The sequence below is a fragment of the Leptodactylus fuscus genome, chromosome 3 (assembly GCF_031893055.1).
Source record: "Leptodactylus fuscus isolate aLepFus1 chromosome 3, aLepFus1.hap2, whole genome shotgun sequence".
NCBI classification, from domain to species: Eukaryota; Metazoa; Chordata; class Amphibia; order Anura; family Leptodactylidae; genus Leptodactylus; species Leptodactylus fuscus.
In genome coordinates this window covers 103,653,401-103,676,140 of record NC_134267.1, presented here as the reverse complement: position 1 = coordinate 103,676,140, position 22,740 = coordinate 103,653,401, and the positions used below count along the sequence as shown (strand labels likewise).

At 41.1% G+C, this 22,740-nt stretch overlaps 1 protein-coding gene across 3 annotated transcripts in view; it reads left to right on the top strand.

Annotated features, from left to right (window-relative positions):
- Positions 1-20,343, top strand: part of NT5DC1 (5'-nucleotidase domain containing 1) — a 185,232-nt gene extending 164,889 nt beyond the window's left edge. For all 3 annotated transcript variants that reach the window (XM_075268097.1, XM_075268096.1, XM_075268094.1), the window contains 2 exons: positions 10,733-10,901; positions 17,471-20,343. In XM_075268097.1, coding sequence (XP_075124198.1) covers positions 10,733-10,901; positions 17,471-17,589 — 288 coding nt within the window. In that variant the 3' untranslated portion in view covers positions 17,590-20,343. The remainder of the gene's footprint in view (positions 1-10,732; positions 10,902-17,470) is intronic.
- The last annotated feature ends 2,397 nt before the right edge of the window (positions 20,344-22,740 follow it).

Sequence of the window (22,740 nt, the reverse complement as noted above, 5' to 3'; positions counted from 1 at the left end):
AACTGAATATCAGCAAATTATCATCTACATTCTCACAATGTCCTGTTGCAATTTCCTGTCTGAGCTGTTACAGTATTATATTTTCCATAACTTGTTGAGCTTTCTAGGCAGTGTCATAGTTAATTCCAAAGCCATTAAGGGTATATCCACATGGGCTGGATATGCTGTGGATTTTCTGCCTTGGATTGTGGATGGAAAACCTGCAGAAAAATTCAGTTTCAGGAATACCACAGCAGACTTTGCAAATTCCGCACTAGTCAGGTGGTATTTTTCTGCCTCCTATTCACGTCAATGGAAGATTTCAGGTGGAAATCCCCCTGAAGATCGAGGATAATGCTAATTTTCTTTCTGCTAGCTGAAAAAAATCAGCTAGAAGAAAAAATCAGCTGTTTCATCCCACTGAAATGAATGGGAGGCAGATTTCAGGTGGAATTTTCTGTTAGTTTTACGTTGGAATCCACCTCAAATTCAGCTACAAATTCAGTTATGTGAACATACCCTTACTGTTCCAATAATGTTGATGTGATTTAACCCTTTCCTTTCCAAGGACGTAGCTCTACGTCCTCCCAGGGTGTCACTTTTCTAGCCGAGGACGTAGGAGGACTGGAGGGGGTGTGGAATGACAGGTCCCACTGCCAATCCTACCTGCCATTCCTAAAAAATCCAGCCCAATACTGAGCATGTAACAAAATGCTCAGCAGACAAAAGCTGTCTGCTTAGAACAAGTCATTCCTGGACTTTCTCTCATCTTGCTCACCTGAGTAGTCTGAGCGAGATGTACACCCCCTCCATTTTTTTGCCAGCCATCGGCTTACATATCCCCCCCTCTTCTCCAGACCAGTGGGCTGGGCAGTTGTAGCCAACATACAATGGACTCTTCACAGGGCATCAGCATTTCCCAGTAATTTCCCTGGTCTGTAGTCCACACGTAAAGAAAAATTGGGCCTCTTGTGCTCTTTGCAGATGCTCTTTTACAATTGGCATGACTGTTGTAATGCGATCCTGCATTTGAGCTACATGCTCTATGACACTACGGTATGGGGAGGCCTCAGTTTCCCAGGTTTCTTTGGCTATAGCAAGTAAGCTCCTGGGGTGTCTACCATAGAGTAATTCAAAAGGGGAGAAACCGGTAGACACTTGTGGAACCTCTCTAATAGAGAACATCAGTTACGGCAACAGGCAATCCCAGTCACGACCATCTTTTTCTACCACCTTTTTAAGAATATGCTTGAGAGTTTTATTAAAGCGCTCCACTAACCCATCTGTCTGGGGGTGATACACAGAGGTCCGTATTTGGGTAATTTTAAACAGCTTGCATAGCTCTTTCATCCCCTTTGACATGAATGGTGTGCCTTGGTTGGTCAGTATCTCTTTAGGTATGCCTGTTCTTGAAAACATATAGAATAATTCACGGGAAATACTCTTTGATTTCGTATTACACAAGGGAACCGCCTCAGGATAGCAAGTAGCGTAATCTAAGACAACCAGAATATATTGGTGACCTCTATTGGACCGACCAAGTCCATACCAATCCTTTCAAAAGGCACTTCAATGATGGGAAGTAGAACCAAGGGACTACGGAAATGTGGGGCTGGGGCATGTACCTGACATGTAGGACAGGACGCACAGTAGTCCTTCACTTCCCTGTACACGCCTGGCCAATAAAATATTTGGAGAATCCTCTCCTGTTTTTTCTCCACCCCTAGGTGTCCCCCAAATACATCGTTATAGGCCACATCAAGAACAACACGGCGGTATGACTTCGGTATGAGAAGCTGCTCTACCACTTCCCCATTACTTTTTGCAACCCGATACAACAGGTATTCATAGCAAAATGCGGAAATTGGTGGTCAGCATCAGGTTCCTGAGGCACATTGTTAACAATTGTCACGAGCATTAGCAAGAGTGGGATCTCTTAATTGTGCAGTACCAAAATTATTCTGCGAGACCTCTAACTCTGGTATTTTGGGCTCATGAGCTGGGGAAGAGATATAATCTTCCTCTCCAGCTAGGACCTGTAACAGATAGGTGTCATCTTCCTCATACACTTTAGGAGTAGGTGGGGTTTCCATATTTGGCTTTGTGGTTTTACCTTTTGCCCACAAATTCCAGAACAAAGGGAAATCACGTCCCAAAATCACATTATGCAGAACGTTTTTTTACCACACCCACTTCATAATCAACAAATCCTAATACAGTCTCTATTGTCACCTTGGACATGGGGTAGTCCTTGATAACGCCATGCATGCAACAAACACTCATAAGTTTTTCCGGGATAAAGTCCCCAGCTATCAAGCTGGCATGCACCAGAGTGACCTGGCTACCAGAGTCCAACAATGCCTGGACAGAATGGCCACTCACTACAACATTGCAGACCTGCGGCTCAGTCTCTAGTCATGGCGCCGCAGCACAGGCAGGAACTGGAAACAAGGATTGACGCTTACCAATGTCACAGTCCATTGGCTCAGAGGTAAATGGACACTGAGCAGCAGCATGTCCCCGCTCATGGCATCTCCAACATTGTACCAGCCCTGGTTTCTCTAGTAGAGAGTCCCTTTTTGGGCTGTTGGATGGCCAGGGAGACACCTCTAGAGCTCTTTTCACTCCTCCCTCAAATACCGGAACGGTTTTACCGGGAGGTGCACTCCACCAGGTGTTCCTGGAGCATGGTCGCGCTTTATGGTCATCGTGGAGTTCAGCTTCAGTCATCAGGTACCTCTCCAGAAGGCTGATGAGTTGGTTGGCATCTTTGGGGTCCAACCCAGCGCTGCAACGCAGGAGGCAGAGCTTTGGTGAACCAGTCTAGGACCACCTTCTCCACCATCGTTGCAGGGGTACAGGTGTCTGGTTCCAGCCACTTTTTCACCAGGTGAATCAGGTCGTACATCTGGCAGGCTCGTCCATATGGTAGCTCCAGGTATGTACCCGCTGGGCGCTGACAGCAGTGGTTACCCCCAGCCGAGCAAGGATTTCCGCTTTTAACTTGTCATAGTCCTGGACATCCTGCTGGCAGAGGTCATAATGGGCCTTCTGGGGTTCACCGGTCAGATAGGGAGCAATGACGTTTGCAGCTGGCATTTTCTCCCGTTTGGCCACCCTCTCGAACACAGTCAGGAAGGCCTCTACGTCATCATCTGGGGTCATCTTGTGCAAAGGTCTTTGCACAGCCAGCTTCTCATCTCTGTGCTCCATAGGTCTCTGCGGGCTAGTGACAACAGTCTCTTTAAGGAGCGTAATCTGTTCCAACAGCAAATGGTTGGTTTCTTGTTGCTGCAGATTGGACTGCGCAAGATGCTTCAGCAGCTCTTCCATAGTCTGGGTTTGTATAGCGCAGCAGCCTTTACCCAGGACATAAAAAAAAATTTCTCCAGCAAGGAGTGGACGTGTCGTTGCCCCTAGCAACCACTGTATGCCCTTATCCTTCGCCAATTGTCAGGGTCTGAGGTTGCTAGGTAGGGTGGCATAGACACACAAGTCCAGATTTTTAGTCCAAAAATAGGTAGAGTTTTATTTTTACTCCACAACAGCAACAAAAAGAAAAAAAAAAATACAAAATAAATACCTGCCCGGCTAGTCTCTAGCTAAACACATAAATAGGTTACCTCACCTATAATAGCAGATTCAACAGCAAAATTTAATGGTACAAGACACAGCTCCCACAATGTGACCTTCCAGCTGGCCCTGTAGCCCAGCTCTTTCCAAAGTCTTGCTGCTGGAGCTGACCTTTTAAACCTCACTGATGAGGACAATCCACAGCAGCTGACGCTGCAGAAACATCCACAATGTGTGGACTGGAGGGGGTGTGGAATGACAGGTCCCACTGCCAATCCTACCTGCCATTCCTAAAAAAAATCCAGCCAAATATTGAGCATGTAACAAAATGCTCAGCAGACAAAAGCTGTCTGCTGAGAACAAGTTATTCCTGGACTTTCTCTCATCTTGCCCACCTGAGTAGTCTGGACAAGATGTACACCCCCTCCATTATTTTGCAGGCCATCGGCTTACACAACTAATATACATTTATTTGCTTTTTTTCATAAAACATTCACTTTAAATCAAAATTTCATGAAGGTAATACAGTACTAAGTGGCATTGAGACAATGCTGCAGGTGTCTACTTTAACAAAACATATAGGTATGGGGGGTTGGATGCTTTTTTAATTTTGTAATTTAGCTTTGATTTATCCATCTCAAAACTGTGAAAATTGCTCTGGCTACTGGAGGTGCAAAATTTCCAGAGACCCTTGGCAGTGAAAGAGTTAAAGGGAGTCTATCATTTTCTCTAATGATTTTTAATTTAAGCATATATTTGCATAGCCTTTAGAAAGGCTATTCCAGACATAACTTTTATTCATTAATCCTCTTAGCCGTTTCTGAATTATCCCGCTTTTATTGATATGCTAATTAGCCAGCAAGGTACACTCCAGTGTTCATTGAGCTCTGTCTGCTATGTGTACACAGGGAGAGGTGACAGCAGGGGAAGGATGATGACGCAGCAGCAGCCTCACTGCACTCACCTCCCCCTGTTTACACATAGCACACAGTGCTCAAAAACTTCCAGTGCTCCGAGCTGGCTAATTAGCATATCAATAAATGTGGGCTAATTCAGAAACGGCTGAGGGGTTTAATGAATAAAAGGTATGTCTGCAATAGCCTTTCTAAAAGGCTACACAAATATATGCTGAATTAAAAATTACTAGAGCCAATGATAGAATCCCTTTAAGTAAATATAACAGACTGTTGTGGCTTTATTTGAGCTGCTGGTTTCACCCATTGCAAAACATAGAATTTATTAGGGAGCCTTCACACAGAGTAAACGCGCGTGTATTTTTGCAAAATACACGTGAAAAATACACGTGTAAAAATAAGACTCCCATTGACTTCAATGACATTTTACAGGCGTATTTTTACACGTGTATTTTGCAAAAATACACAGCGTTTACTCCATGTCAAGGCTCCCTAATAAAAACAAAACATTTTCCCCTGAAAAGTGCTGCAGAAAAAAACACAATGCGTTACCCCTGTGGTCTTTTCTGCAGCGCTTTTTAGCTGTTTCTTGCTACGTGGGGCACATGGATTTTTTTGCAGCGGGATTTTTGAAGCAGATTCCAACTAAAAACCTGCCTTCAAAATGTCTCGTCACCACTATTAGACTTAAAAAATTGTAGTATGTTAGTTGTAAACTTTTCAGGGGAAACTTAGGTCACAACCCATTTGGCCACCATATTATTATTATTATTATTATTATTATTATTATTATTATTAAATTTCTTTTTCCTAAGCAGGCTTGAGAAGAAACACTGACACATTTTGTTCCATGTTTTGTGTGCATGAGGAGGAATATTTTCATATTAAACGATTACCAACCTCTTTAGTAACTGAGAATAAGGCACATCACATCTGCTTTTAGTTCTTGTATCATTGCTGTCATGTTTATTGTGCGGACTGTAGTGTTTATAATAATGTGCAGACCAATTTCAAGTGTATTATTGTGCTCCTTAAAGACTATTGCATGATTCCTTCAGTTCCAAAACTCCCTGGCAAGAACCCTGATGATGAACTCTTTAGTGTCTTCATCTTGAAAACAATCTAGCTAGTGTTTTTGCAAATAAAATAAAAAGTAGTGTAATACTGGTCACTTCAAGGATAGTACTACGCCTATGAGACGCAGGGCAGAAACTGATTTCTTGCAGATGTGGGACATGTCCTTGCCAAAGTTAACAGAAACAACTATTACAACACTTTGACTTATTTAATAGAAAAAATAAGTGCGCTTCTTTGTAGTAACCAGTGATTTAGAACTTCTGTAGAGCTAATTTACTGTAATGGTAGGGAAAATTCGGACACCTCAATATGACATAAAAATTGGAATTACGGTAATTGATGGAAGGAAATGATTTAACACTTAGGTGTAGCTCTATTAATGTGCAAGAAGTGAAAGACTGACACAAGGTTCTGAAATCCACCACCCAGATTGGTAAAAGAAGTAAAGCTTGTGCTTTTGGAGCATTCATTTTGGGAATTTGTCCAGTCGGGCCATTAATGTCCTTTGTGCTCATGGTCATAGGTACTCCCTTATAATGAAAAAAAAGATGATGCATGACGGAAGGATCAGACTAGAAACAAATTATTTGTAGTCGGTAACTATCAAAGACAGCCGAGAAATAAATCCCAAAACTTCTGTCTAGAAAGCAGACATTCAAGGAGTGTAAACCATAAACAGTAAAGTAAATCCATAAAACATATATTTTAATAAATTAAAGTAGGGCTCTATTAATACATATAAAGATACATGAAATGAAGGCACCATACAAAATATAAATGGCATAAAGTAGCAATAACTATTAAATGAAATGGTCTAACCCTTGTTATAGTGGACTTTCAGGAGGGGTGTAGGGAAGACATCGCATACTCCAAAGATAATAAGGGAATGTAGATTGTAAACCCTATATGGGACAGTGACTGACTGATATGATGGCGCTATATAAGTAAGCTAAATAAATAATTAAATTAAATAAACATCCAACAGGGATCAACTTGCATATGCCAGGGTACAGTCCATGAGAGGGAATGAGAGATGTAATACCTGTTACACACTATACTATGCTCCGGTAGTCCCAAAAGTACCTCCCACCCTAACGAGGGCAATCCCAAAACACTGATCCTAATACATTCAATCTAGTAGTCCATAAAACATCCAAATGCGGAACATCCCTTGTCCCTAAGGGCTAGTTCACACGGGGACATGGACGCTGATTTTGACAGCTGATTTCGCGGCCAAATCAGCCTCCATAAAATGGAGCCCTATGTGAATTGCTAGCTTTTTTTTTTCTGCTAGCTTTTTTTATTGCTAGCTTTTTTTGCTAGCAGAAAAAGAAGCGACATGACCTTTCTTCAGGCGTTTTCCGCCTGAAAAAATGAATTGGAGTCTATTGGGCGCTGAAAAAACAGCTAGCTGTTTTTGGTCGCTTTTTTTTTGCAGCTGTTTTGGCAAAAACAGCGACTGAAACAGCTAGCTGTTTTTTATCACACTTTTGGAAGTGACATCCCAGAGGAGTGGCCATGGGTGTTGGCTGCTTCCTGCAGCCATTTTGTGACAGTACTCATCACAGCACAGCACATCTGGATACAGCAGCATTCATTGGGCTCCCTTCTCTCCAGGAAATTGCATTTAAAAATGTAAGTACTGCTTCAATATTGTTAAAATTAACTTTTTTAAGTGATGATTCCATGCCTTTTTAATTTTATTTTTTGATATCAAAGATAGCAGCTTGCTATGAAGTAGCAGTGAGCTCTGCTCAGTTAGAGATGTGTGCTAAAATGGCGCCTACAGACAAAAAGGGGTTGGTTTTGGCCATGCCCAGTGGGCTGGCTAGTTAAAAAATGGGCTGGGGAAAAAAAAAGCTTCAAAAAAACAGCGACCGAAAAAGCGTCAAAAACAGCGTCAAAAACAGCGTCCAATGCAAAAAACAGCATCCAAAAAAAGTGAGGCTTAAAAATCAGTGACAAAATCAGCTAGCTTTTTTCACGTGTGAACTTAGCCTAAGAATGCCACTAGTCTCGCCCTCACAGTGGTTAGAAGCGCAGTTGCTGACCTAGAGTTGTTACTTTGTCATTTTTATTGGTAGAGGCCTATTTTAGTAGTCCTGCACCCCATGTGACTGCTAAGGCCAGTTGGTGGCTGACAAAGAACTGGTGGCGTCACTCACATTCATCACTGTGTCCTTTCCTGTGGCTGCTGATTGGCCTTCGCAGTTACAGGGGGAGCACTACTTCAGGTGAATAGACAGTGGCAGACACTGGAGCAACAGAGACAGGTGAGTATGATATTTTTTTATTTTTTTTTTATGTTATACCTTCCCGAACCCCTTCTGGTATTTGTTCAATTCCTGAACAACCATTTTAATGCCCTACTTAGCACTTTTCCATCATCTGAAGAGTGTTTGAGGAACCGTAGTTCTACTAAATTTGATGTTATATAACGCAATTGATCAAGTATGGCCACGCTTATTAAGAGACCTTGAAACCTCAGGAAATTTCAATTCAAGCTGAGCTCTGGTTGCGCCTAGCAGGGTGCAAAATAAGAATATTGACCAAATATAATAGGCAGCGTCCACCGGCGACGACTCTTGGGTCGGAATATATGATGCAAAATATAATGGGGAAAGAATTCCTCAATATATAAACCAGCCACGCGCTCCCTTGGTGTAGACAAATATCGATACACGTGCATGCTGATATAGCTTCATTAAGAGATCTGATGAAGGGGTGGCACTCATAGAGTACCAAAAATACCCCAAAAAGTGTCATCTTTTACAATAAATCTTCTCTTGTCTACATATCTGTGTATCGATATTTGTCTACACTGAGGGAGCGCGTGACTGGTTTATATATTGAGGAATTCTTTCCCCATTATATTTTGCATTAAATTTGATGTTATTAATTCTCCATCAGTCACTTTAAAGTTGTAAAAACCCTGCCGAAAGTGTCACTTTTTATTGAAGATTTTGAATTTATTGTTAAAGTAAATATGGCTGGCCCATAACTCTGGTGCTTTTTAACCCTTTAGATCTCTAATGCATTTTATTCTTAAGCCAGTGACATTTTATCTATTTCTGCATTCCAGTTTTCACAGATTAAATTTTATTTCAATGTAGCTTTACAAGACCTTGTATTTTATGGGTACATATTGCTTTTTGATCTGTTTTTATTACTTTTTGTTTCCGAGGGGTTAGATGAACAGAAAACATCAAATGTGTATTTTGAGGTTTATTATGTTTATGTTTATGTTCATGTTGAATAAATGTACCAAAAATTTTTATTGGTTGTTATGGATCTGGCAATGCTTTTACTTTTTTTCTGTAAAACCCCTTAGATTCTGCTGTCGGCATTGGCCACAGCATCTAAAAGGTTAAATTTCAAGTCTGTTCTCTGATTGATATAATGAATACAACATCCATAGTACCCCCTCCCGTGTGGTCATCTGAAGTGACAGCAACAGGAGAGTAAGAAATCCTTTTCCTCTCCCTGCACAGTGTCAAGTTGCACTTGTACACCTGCACACTGTCTACAATGAAAGCTGTGAGTATATACAGGACCACTTCAACAAGAGACATCTCAGGATCTACTGGGGCCACAGGCATGATCTTGGTCTTATTTTAAAGCCAAGATTCTTTGCGAATTCAAAGTTACAGCTGTTTTAATAATGACTCACTCTGTCTGTCAAAATTGTAAGCAACTTTGCTCAAAGCCTAAACAGAATTCAGGTGGTTAAAACTAACAAACAAAGCGACAGAGAACGGGCACTTTGGTTTAGCCTTGCAGAATGCATAGCATTTAGTATTGGATTTTTATAGAAAATTTCTTTAATTAGTTCATCATTTCTAAAACATAGAGCTACTTTAAAATTTTGGCTGCCCATAGCTTCCTTGAGGGGAGCCTACTTTTTCATAATTGAGTTTTGCACAGTATCAATCTTTAGTTCATTGTACACTGTCAACCAATAAGTATTTGGACACCCATGCAAATAAAGATATCTGCGGTGTCACGCCTTCCGCCATTAAAGAGGACCTTTCACCACTTTTGGGCACAGGCAGTGTTATATACTGCTGGAAAGCTGACAGTGCGCTGAATTCAGCGCTCTGTCGGCTTTCCCGATCCTTGCCCGGTGTACAGAGCTTACGGTGCCGGTACCGTAGTGCTCTATGGTCAGAAGGGCGTTTCTGACCATTAGCCAGGAACGTCCTTCTGCCTCGCGGCGCCTATCGCGCTGTGCTGTGGAGCAGGGAGGAACGCCCCCTCCCTCTCCTGATAATACTCGTCTATGGACGAGCTGTGTGAGCAGAGGGAGGGGGCGTTCCTCCCCGCTCCACAGCACAGTGTGATAGGCGCCGCGAGGCAGAAGGACGTTCCTGGCTAATGGTCAGAAACGCCCTTCTGACCATAGAGCACTACGGTACCGGCACCGTAAGCTCTTTACACCGGGCACGGATCGGGAAAGCCGACAGTGCGCTGAATTCAGCGCACTGTCAGCTTTCCAGCAGTATATAACACTGCATGTGCCCAAAAGTGGTGAAAGGTCCTCTTTAAATATCGTGTAGGAAACAGCATTGTCATTAGTCGCATGCAAGATGACATGAAGTGCAGAGTTGTCCGATTTCGAGAAAGGGGTAATTGTATGGTACCACAGAAATAGTTGATCCTTAAGGGACATCGCAAGTGAACTGAATTACCCATAATCGACAGTGGCCTATGTGATTACAAAGTGGAAGGTGAACGGTGATTGTCGGAATGTGCCCCAAGTCAGCAGACCCCCAAAACTGGGAGGTACTAGAGACTAACGCGTGCTGGCCAGAGAAATTTAGAAGAACCGCACCCAACTGATGGCTCACATACACCAGGAGTTTCAACAGGCATCCGGGAGTATTGTGTCGATCAATACAATCCATAAGGAAGCATCTGCTGGGTTCTACCAACTATTCAATATGAATAAATGTTTTTCTATTCTTCCGCAGGTGTCCAAATACTTATTGGTAGAAAGTGTATTAAGTTTGTCAGTAACCATCTAAGCATCAGGCAGCGAGCTAGAATTTTATAATTTATGCTAGGTTCACGTGAGTTCTATGGTCTCTGTCATTCGGGTCCCCTGGGAGGCTGGATTTCTAAAACAAACTATAATGGGATCCTCTGGGTGTCTGCCATTTTAAAACTGAAAACTGTTTCTTTCATTCTAGACCCTTCCAGTGCAAGAAAATTATTCTATATCAAAGAAATGGGGATCTTACTTTGCAGACTGCATTGCTGGAGCTAAGAGCTCACAGGATACAACATATATGACATGGTGCTGTTCCAGTATTAGGAATTACAGCACAATAACTATCCCAAGCATCATGGCAATTGTAGGTAAGTAATTTGGTCTTCACGATGGCCATTTTTTATAATCTAAAGGCATTGTATAGGATTAGAAACCAAAATCACTATTGACAACAAACTGTTTGGTATTGCAGCTCATCCCAATCCACTTTGCTGGAGCAGAGGTGCAGTACCATAACCTATGATCAAGCTATTTATGGAAGAAAGCAGTGGGGTTTTTTTTTTTGTTTTTTGTTTTCTTTTTGTTTTTATATTCTGCAGAAATTCTCTAAAGAGATGCTACAATACAATCTGATAAAATTACATACATTTATATTTCCTCCATAGACAAGTTTTCAAAAACAAGAAGTATTGCAGGAATCTTGCATACACAGAGGGGAGACCTTGTGCTCCCAGGGTCCTCCTTTTCTTGACTTGAAAACAGGCAGATATTGGTCTTCTGTACCAGCCTGATATGACTGCGGAAATCTGGAGGGGGAGGGGGTGGTATATAGCGCCCTTTGACTATACTGGAAAAACTGTTAGCTGTATAATGCTGAAAACTCTTGTAGTTAGAATTCTGTCTAACTAGTTAAGCTATGAAGATGAAATATAGGAATTTATCAGTTCATCTGGCATTCTGCTGTCTGTAAAACCCACAGGACTGTGATAAAGGGCGTATATAAAATACATACAATTCTATTCTAAAATACTGTGCGTACTTATTAAGTAGTATCAGAGCATCTTAGCCTATGTTTAATCTTCAGAATATTAACACAGAATTCGTGACACTATTGAACATGCTTCAGATTTTACAGTCCACAGTGTATTCTTTATTTTCACAGATATTTGCCCATTGCAAACTGCGCGGAAAACACACAGACCCCCATTATAGTCTTTGAGGCCCGTGTGCTTTCATTGCTCACCACTTTTTAAAGTGTTTGGTATTCCATTTGGGTGGTCCCCAAGCGGACTCCCTGTACGGAATACAGAATGCAAATGTGAACCAGGCCTAACACTACTAGTCCTCAGCATGCTTTGCAAACAATAGGCATATATATTAGGAGATAGAGTGAAAAAAAAAACTATATTAAAGTCGGAGGAGGAGGGGGAGATATATGTGGAAAATATTTAAAGTCAGTTGGGTTGGGGTCTGCCTTGGCAAATTTGAGGCAAGTTCAGTTGTCTGATAAATTTGGCACATCTAGAAGTCTACTATTTCCTGAGATGTTACTCCACTTTCTACAGTGCCCACCCACTGGAGTGAGATTGGAACAATTTTTTGCAACTTTTTAAAAACCATCACTCAATGGAACATAAAGTCACTTCAAAACATATCTCAAGTTGGTCTTTTAACTATGAAAATAAGAAATGTATTCATACCGCACATATCTGAGTTTCCACAAAGTGAATAGGTACATGTATCCTGAATACAAAATCTCACTAACAGGCATAAAAGAATGTGAGACATACCAGTCGTAGTATAACCCGAGATTCTCATTCTGTTGGCTGCTGAAAATGCCAGGACCAGACCCCTACCAATTACAGATTATATCCAGAAGCATACCCTGACAGCAGTACATCTGCGTACAATATAAGAATATTGAACAGTTTATGGATTTAATTTGGGGGATTGAAACCGTATTATTTGCTCGACAGATTATGCAAAAATGTACAACTAGGTATCAAAGCAGTTGTCTGGGATAAATCGATAATTCAACACTAAGCTAAACACCCTCCCCCCGCCTAACTTCTAACTTACTATCTAAAAAATGTATGTTTACCCAGATCCTCCCCTGGCACATTTTTAGATGTTGCGGTGATGTTCGGTCACCAATACTAACGCCCCTACAACCTCCCATCATACTTACCTTTCTTTCTGTCCAGATCTTCTGGCACGGGAGAGCACTTCCTTCTGTGAGGCAGATCACTTCCTTCTTGACCCACCCGGCCCTCTCAAAGAGACTTACCAGGACCCAAAAACTCAATACAAATTCCCTGCAGAGCAAATAAAAACATGTTGTCCATATAGGACACTTGTTGGGTTTTTTTTGTTTTTTTTTTAGAAGACATGGTTCTTGGTAGGTTATATGTAAATTAGCTCTTGTTCACCAACTTTTTGGTAATCAGCACCTATATATGTATACCTAACAAGTAACAGCACCCCATTTTATTTAACCAACACCACAGGCCCTGGCTGCGTTGATGAAACAATGGTTTACTACAGAATGCTGACAAGCCCAAATGGTATAATGTGTAGGCTGTATAGGTGCAAAATACTAACCAAACCTTTACTCATACATTTCGAGGGGCATGGATGTATAGTAATCCAAATACACACAGTTGAGGCTTATATAACTTGATAATGTGAGTTGTTCTTTTACTACAGCCTATTAGTGACATATATTTTAGCAAACAAAGTTAAAGGGGTTGGCCACTTTCAGACCAATATTGAGAAACAAATGTTATTGTTTGTACAATAAAGAGATATACAATTTTGCAATATACTTTCTGTATCAATTCCTCACAGTTTTCTAGATCTTGACTTGCTGTCATTCATTCTGTTACTTCTAGAGGATAAAACTCTGACCATGGTCATGTGATTTACAGTCCATGGTCATGTGATGGGTGTACAGGCGATTACCAGGCAGATGTCTGATTATTGTGCTGTGACTGTAACAAGCGGCACCTGTGTGCTCATCACATGACCATGGACCGTAAATCACATGACCATGGTCAGAGTTTTATTCACTAGAGGTGAGCAGAATGAATGACAGCAAGCAAAGATACCAAAAATATATTGGAAAATTGTACAACTTGTCTCTCAATATTGGTCTGAAAAAACACAACTCCTTTAAGTATGGGGCCCCTAATCAAAAATTTTAGGCCACGCCCCTCTTTTCAGGAACCTCCCCTTATTTTCAGGTCAATAAATCTGACAATAGTCTACTATCTAATGAGTTATTCCAATAGGTACAGCCTCTACTCACCAATCTCCACTTCTGCCCAGGTCTGTCTCCACTCTCGTTCTGGCCTGTTGCCACATATGAGGTCTGGATGTTGAGCAATGTCAGGACATGATGTGGAAAAAACACCCACATTTTAAACAAGCAATCCATAATGTACCCCATGCAATCCACCACTTTGAGGCCTTCCTGATCCACACAATTTCATGAACTGCATTATGGCTAAATCTGCCCCTTACTCTTTCCTTATTCATATATTTATTACTTCCATATAATGGAACTTAAAATGTAGTAGAGATAAAGGAGTGGTCTTTTGCAGATGTATCACTGTATATTCTATACTTTCTATGTTCTAGATATATATCAGTTATATACAGACCACAATATACTATATCTATAATGGACATATAATTAGTGTTGAGAATGCGGCATAATAATACCAATAAGGCCATGCACTGACACATCTCAGGCCTGTTCCATTAGGAGGAATGTAGAGCAATCATTTCATTAATCTCATAAAAGCACAGTTACCAATATGGAGTCTGGACATATGTTTAAAATATGTGGGCTTATTTATAAACCAGATGTGAGTCTGCAAAGCAGAATTACGTAACCGAGAAGCTCCAGCAGGTCAAGCTCAGACGTATATTTCAGTCTGTTACTTGAATGTCTTCATTGGATAATAGCATGACTGTGCTGAAAGAACATGATGTTATGCCCTGACTTGGGTACCAGAAAAGGCAGGGAATGGTAAAGGCTTTTTGGAATGTAGATGCTGGGGAAAGTTAGATAGTGCTTTTCTTCTACTTTGTGCAGTTGACTTAAAGGTATAGTTCTACTAAATATATGTATGTTTGTTTTTTAAATACATCTTTTTATTAGGGTTTTATAGTAATACAGGTCAAAATGAGCATATAACAATGAAATATAGAACACCTAAGAGACAAAATGTGACATAAGAGTCATCATACAATTAAAAAGAATACATTTGGGTTCTTCATAATTCAAATAATAATAGTCATTTAATTACATAACAATGTAACAAACAGTGAGAAGGAAAGAAGGCAATAATTGAGAATTTATTTAGCGTACTTATATAGCACCATCATATTCCACAGCACTTTACAAAGATATTGTCATCACTATCACAGTCTAAATTCACTATTACTTTGTCGTATGGGAGGAAACTGGAATACCCAGGGGAAACCCATACAAACACGGCAAGAACATACAAACTCCTAGAAGATGTTGTCCTCAGCTACATGCCAACTCAGGACTCCAGCGCTCCAAAGTAACAGTGCTACCCACTGCACCACCATCTTGCCCTGAGAAGTTTTCATTCAAGTATGATCAAGCCAACCACCTAGCTTGAATTATAGATTGGCACTAGAGACCACCAAGCAAAATTTGGATATCCATTGACGACCATATTATACAGACCACAACCAATTAAAAGCTTTGAACTTTGTTAGCCCATTGACTAAAGTGATACTGATGCCCTGGAATTGGTTCACAAAGAAATTTTGAGAGATGGGTTAGCTTCCCTTCTCATACAGGTTAGGGATCTTCTGGCTGCTCCTATCACACTAAAAGATTGCATACCCCAACATATATGGTTCAACACATCAGCAATAAAACCCAAAGGGCCCCTCTGCCACATATGCAGGCATCAATCTAGTATAGTATAGTAGTAGTAGTATCAGTAGTAGTAAGCACATGGCTTAAGGGGGCGCTGTTATAGACTTTACATCAGGAAGCAAGAACTTTAAGTCAGACCACTGCAGCAGGATTATAATACCAATTAAAGCCTGTCTTAATATACAGATGGCCAAACTATTTTCAGGGGTGGCTTTTGTTTATAGCTGAGTAACTACAGTTATGCCAGATCAATTTTCAGCCAGTTACCTCTTTATTCTGATTGGCACTATTTTCTGACAAGTTCCTGTCCCAGATGTAGATGTGGGGAAAATGCTGCAAAGTAAGAATGTGTATAAAGAGTATATTTTTGTCAATTAACTAAACACAAAAGAGAAATCTTCATCAAATCAATATCTTGTGTGACCACCCTTTGCTTGCAAAACAGAATCAATTCACGTTGCACACTGTTTTTGAATCAACTCTGAGGTTTTTCCAAAAGTCTTGGAGAAATAACCCTAGACCTGTGGATTTAGACTGCTCAGTGTCATTTCATGTAATCCCAGACAGACACAGTGATGTTGAAGTCAGGGCTCTGCGGGGTCACATCATCACTTCCAGGACTCTGAAGATAGCAGTTGGCTGTATGTTTGGGGTCATCTTGCTACTGAATAAATATGAAGTCAATCATATGCCTCCTCGATGGTATTGATGGTGCAAACTGCCTTCTGTTACACCAAGGGCTGTGGACAAAGTGGCTATCATGCTTACTTTGTTAAAATCGGAAGATGTCCGACAGTGCCATCAGCTCAGAACTTGCATTAACCAGTGGAACCCAGATATACCCATGGATGAATTGTGGCCAGAAAACCATCCTTTTTACATGGAAACAAAGCCAAGTGAGCTGAACTATGCACAAAAACAGGGATTAGGGTGCAGAGAAACAGTAGCAAGTGCTGTGGCCTGGAGATGAAAAGTTTAAATAGACAGCTGTAACAAGAGAAGATGTGATACAATAGTGAGTGCCTGCAGGCAACTGAAGAATGGTGGGACTTTGCTCAGAATTTATGGTGTCCACAATACTGAGAAACACAGGCAAATAATTATCCATTGTGCAGTATTGTCAGGGTGTCACCTGATTGGCTCCAGGAGAACAACTGTACCAAACACATAGACAAAGACATTAAAGGGGTTTTCCCATCTCACTGTTTCAGCAGTTTGCCTGCTCTCTCTTCTTCTCACTTCCTGTATTTCTCCCCCCTCCCCCCAGTTAGCTGAACAAGACACTATGAAGTATCACAATACTTATGCAAATTGGATTATATGCACATGTTTGTAGAGAAGGGACTTTGTGTTATTTGTGTGTTTACATAGAGAGATAATAGGCCAGGCTTTATCAGCAAACTGCAATTAGTTGAACTGATTGTCCTGCAGGCAGAGCTGTAGATAAAAGTGAGAGCAATGAGTGAGGTCACTTGTCCTATCACACAGGTCAGTGGTTATGGAAACGCTGTGTAAATAATGGGAGGAATAAGTTCAGATAGCAGGAAAACAAAGCATAATTTCTAAAGCAATATACTTAGGAAAACTCTTCAATTTGCATAAGCTACCAGTATAGATAGGATCCTTGAGTAGGCAATACCCCCTTAAGAGCAGTCGTCAATGTAAACAAGAACAAGCAGTCCTTGAAGGGATGATATGGCTCACATAGGACCCTGATTTCAACATCATCGAGTCTGTCTAGGATTACATAATGAGACAGAAGGATTTGAGCAAGCATACATCCACAGAAGATTTGTGGATAGTTCTCCAAGATGTTTAGAACAATTTCCCTTCTGAGTACCTTCAAAACCCCAACAGATGGGAATACTCTTACTTATTGTTGTGATGTTCAGTAGTACCAGCAACTATTCTGAGAACTGTTTATTCCATGAGAGTGGAATGATATTTTAGAAACAATGTAGTATATACATTTAGGAAAATTATGTTGCGATAATGATTTATTTATTTATTTTTCAGATTTGCCACTGGATTATAAATTTACCAGATTTTCACCCGGTAATTCAGATATTGATGGCTACTACCCCCAGCCTCCTGCCATTCTCTTATCTCAGAACACAGAGGGTGCTGCAGCATAATAAGCACTGCTAGTAATAGTAGGCACAACATGACTACTTTAATGGCTATTACTGTTCTATTTCATGTAAATCAACAGCTCTGGTTGATATGCCTTTAAAAGACAAGTGTCTCTTTATTAAATGATATCATATATATTAGTTGATTATAAGTAGGTTGAACCAAATGTTTTGTAACAGTATTTTGTATTAATTTTGGAGCAAATTTGTGACCCACGGTTTGTAAAACTCAGAATTTTGAAGTTGAAATATAAAGTTTTCAGTGTTGGTCAACAATCGTGTTGCTCATCATGCCACACAAGTCCTGAAGACAGAAAATAATTTGAAAGCTGTTTAGTCCATAAAATCATGTATCAAACTTGGTGAAGTATAACATAAGAAAATGTCCCAAACACCCCTACAAATCCATATTTACAGTATTAACATATCGCTCTTGGTTGCCTCCAGATACCAACAGTGTTAAAATTAGGGCAAAATGGCACAGGACTTTCCAAAGTAATGTTGCATCACAGACGCTGTACTGCCATTTTTTGCATTAAAGGGATGCTATCACTCAGACATGATTTTTTTTAAGTACGACGTCGCGGTAGCCTTAAGAAAGGCTATTCGTCTCCTACCTTTCGTCGTCTTTTTCGTGCTGCCATTTGCCTACAATCCTGGTTCTTGTCGGTATGCTAATGAGCTCTCTCGTAGCACTGGGGGCGGGCCCCAGCACTCAGACAGCATTGGGGGCATCGCCAGTGCTGCGAGAGAACTCTCTTCAGCGCCGCCTCCTCTTCTTCAGCAGCGTCATCTTCAGCCTCTTCTTCCGGGGGTGGCTTGCAAATTCTAAGCCCTCGGGCCTTGGACAGAGTAGACTGCGCATGCACACAGGCCACGAAAAAATGGCCACTTCCAATACTGTGCAAGCGGCCATTTTCTCGTGGCCTGTGGGCATGCGCAGTCTGCTCTGCCTGAGGCCTTAGAAGTTACAAGCCACTGTTGGAAGAAGAGACTGAAGATGATGCTCCTGAAGAAGAGGAGGAGGCGCTGAAGAGAGTTCTCTCGCAGCATTGTGAACGCCCCCAATGCTGTCTGAGCACTGGGGCCCACCCCCAGTGCTGCAAGAAAGCTCATTAGCATACCGACAAGAACCAGGATTGTAGGCGAACGGCGGCGCGGAGAAGACGACGAAAGGTAGGAGACAAATAGCCCTTCGCGTATCACATTGAGAGCAATAGGGAAAAAAGCCTCCTATTGATTTCAATGGGGAGCGCACGTATGCCAGCACCCATAGAAATCAATGGGAGCTCATTCTGAACGAGTTTTACATTCATAATGAGCAGGGCGTATACTCCGTGTGAAGGCTCCCAAACTCTGTTGACAATGTGTTTGGGCCCTCCACTCAGAGTGTATATCAAGAAATTCTATTGACATGTAAATGTAACATGCCTATAAACTGGCATTTTCTAAATGTATGCCAAGAGTGTCCTTTTGCCATATATTTGAAGTATGCCTGTACATTTTTGATAACTATGTTAAAAAGCATAATGGGCTATGCTGTTTAATACAAAGTCCAGTCACATTAATCTAACCACCTGTCAAAATCCAGAATAACCACCTTTCACAGAGCGGACCACTGCGAGACGTGCAGGAAGAGAGGGGATGTTGTGATGATGTTCACTGGGATGTTTAGCCATGCCATCTCCAGTGCCGTGGCCAGCTGCGCTAGGTTACACTGTTGAGCATCCATGGCACGAAAAACTCGATCGGATGATCCCACAGATTCTCGATTGGGAATTTGCGGGCCAAGGGAGTACGGTAAACTCATCCTGGTGCTCCTCGAACCACGCACGTACACTGCAAGCTTTATGACACGTCGCATTATCCTGCTGGTAGATGCCATCATCCTGAGGAAAAACATTTTGCATGTAGGAGTGAACATGGTCTGCAAGGATAGATGCATACTTGTGTTGATCCATTGTGCCTTCCACAATGATGAGTGCACCCAGATGGCTGATGACACGTGCGTTCTGCAATTGGTTATTTAACGTTGACATCAAAGGTAGGTGGTGGTCACGTTAATATGACTGGACTGTGTATAACAAGACCCCACGATTATACATATACTGCATGGTATACATTTTTATAATGAAAATCAATGGCAGATGTACTGTATGCAAGTATAGGCATATCACTACATATGTTTAGTAACACACTTCAGAGCTGTACAACGTATGTATGCGTGAAGCTCAGTGTAAGCAAAGCTTTACACGTTATACATATACTATTGCTACGTAACTCCTCCGGACTCTAGTGTTACTCCCTGCTGCAAAGAGATACTGTTAGGGCGGCAGTTGTAAAGTCAGCTGTAACTGGACTAGTAATGGTGAGTGGAATATTAGTTTATTATCTGTATGATATACTGGAAACTCTTGTACAAATGTGACCCATATCAGCATGTACCAGGTGGACAATCTATATATATATGTATCGAGAACAACCTTCTTTTTGATGATCATATTATTTGTTGTGCTTGGTGAAAGAAATAAAGCTCCAACAAATACTGAAAATGTGTATCCACAGTATACTTTGTTCTATTCAGGGTAGAAGAGGATCCACTGCCATGGCCTTCAGAACCTCTCCACAGAGGGAACTTTGTTTCCATTTACTGTAAGGACACAGTCACGTCACACTTGTCGTTTTGTTTTCTTTCCTGTTATGGTTATAATATGTTTGGCGTATTAAAACATTTCCCCAATAAATGTACTAAAATTGTTTTTGTCTGTTTATAAAAAATAGTTTTGTAGGATTTCATTACAGGAAATCTTGTGAATTTTCCTTCCACCCTAAAATGGGAGATCTAAAAATAGCTAGAAGTAGAAACTGCTGAAAATAAATCTTTTAAGATAATTTACACTTAATTCCACCGCTAGTACCTAATAGATCATGTAAATGACAGCTTCACACTATAAACTGCCAAAATACCATCAACAGATGACATGTACTGGTTACAGCACATACTAGACTGTAATAGTAGACTACAAAGTGCAGTGTATTTATACAGCACTAGCTTCTGCCTGCAATTTCATCTGCATGTTGTTGGCGTCGATGAGCCACCTGCTTCGGTGTTTCGGCAGCTCTCAAGCTGGCCTGCTGCTGAACTTGTTCCTCGTGCCGTGCTTGTGATTGTCCCGGCATCTCAGCAGCTTGCTGGGACACCATATAATGAGCATGTTATTGGCATCGATGATCTGCCTGCTCCAGTGTTTCGGCTGCTTTAAGAGCCACTTGACGCCTAGCTTGCTTAATCCTCCTCAGCTCCGCTTCAGGAGAAGTCAGTTGACTTCTGGCTATTTTTTATAGTTCTCGTTTTTTGATAATTTTGCGACAAATTAGATATTCGTATTCCCAGCACGTTTAAAATTGAGAATCTGGCAATTTGGATTAAAGGGGTTTTCCCATCTCAGTGTCTCAGCACGCTGCCTGGAGTGTCTGCTTCTCACTTCCTGTATTTCTCTTTCCCCCAACACCCTCTGGCTGAACGGGACACAGAACACTTATGGAGATCAGATAATATGCAGATGCTTGTACAGAATGGACTCAGTGTTATCTATGTGTTTACAGAGAGAACAAACCAGGTTTTATCAGTAAACTGCAATCAGCTGAACGATTGTCCTGCCAGCAAGAGCAGTTTAATATTAGTAGGATACATAAATTGATAAGAGCCGTGAAGCCATGTCATTTACCGGAATAAAAAGTATCCAGTGTGTTAATCCAGGTTACAAACTATCTCTGTGCCAAATTTCATCCAAATCCGTTCTGCCATTTTTGCGTGATAGAGTAACAAATATACAAACTCTCACATTTATAATATTGGTAGGATTTAATTGTAGTGTTACATCCACCTATGTATATAATTTCCCTTTGTGTTTATGGGCTTCACTTTAAGATATATAATAGAAAGTATTAAGTTTAATAAAACAAGATGCTGCTAATATTTTCAGTAATCCTTCACACAAAATTTATTTATTTTATCAAGTTCTCCTAAACTCAAAATTCAAAAAGTACTACGCTACAACATTTGCAAAGCCAGCAAATGGGTATTCATCATGCTGAGCTAAATTCTATTTATTTCATCTTTCCTCTTGTAATAGGACATATTCACTTATAAGGGGGCGTTCACAGTACCGTCGGTGTCCGACATGTAGTGTCCGCTCCTAGTGTCCGCTCAAAATCTGTCACGGACACTAGGAGCGGACACTAGCTGTGTCTGTGACACCTGTCATTCACTTAAATGGGCATCGGGTGCGTTCTTTTGCACTCCGTGCCCGTCCTTCCCTGTCCGCAAGTGAAGATGTCCGACTTCTCAAGCGGACAGGAAAACCCTGCATGCAGGGTTCTTCTGTCCGCTTGAGAAGTCGGACATCTTCACTTGCAGACAGGGAAGGACGGGTACGGAGTGCAAAAGAACGCACCCGATGCCCATTGAGCTGAATGACAGGTGTCACAGACACAGCTAGTGTCCGCTCCTAATGTCCGTGACAGATTTTGAGCGGACACTAGGAGCGGACACTACATGTCGGACACCGACGGTAGTGTGAACGCTCCCTAAGCTATAAAAAAACCATCAAAACCACGGACAGGTAAAGCAAATGACATTGATTATCTAATACTGTCACCTGTTAAGGGGTGGCCAAAATTGCCTACAGTGGACACGAGCATCAGAACTATATATTATGTGGATGACATACATATGTCTCTTACTTGGGTACATTATGGGAAAAGATAAGCCAGAGAAGCCTGTGTAATGCTCATGGCAATGTTCACATGGATGTTACTTTGACATGTAGCAGCTACCAAAGCATTGTAGTAGACTATATTCTGTAATGACATTGGCTTCTTTCAGCATGATAATAAACTCTGAAAGTTCATGAGGATCTAGATTGTCAGATCTCTATTCAAATTAAATCTATGAGATCAGCTGGTAAATAAGTCTAATATATGAAGGCCCTACCTCACAACTGCAGAATCTGACCTGGTCTTAATATCTTGCTTCCAGATATCACATATGTGTTGTAGATTTGATAACAGATCAGACCTGCTTTGGACTTATACAATATAAATGAGGTGACTAGGGTTGAGTGATCGTGTTCAGAAAAGATCGGATTCCGA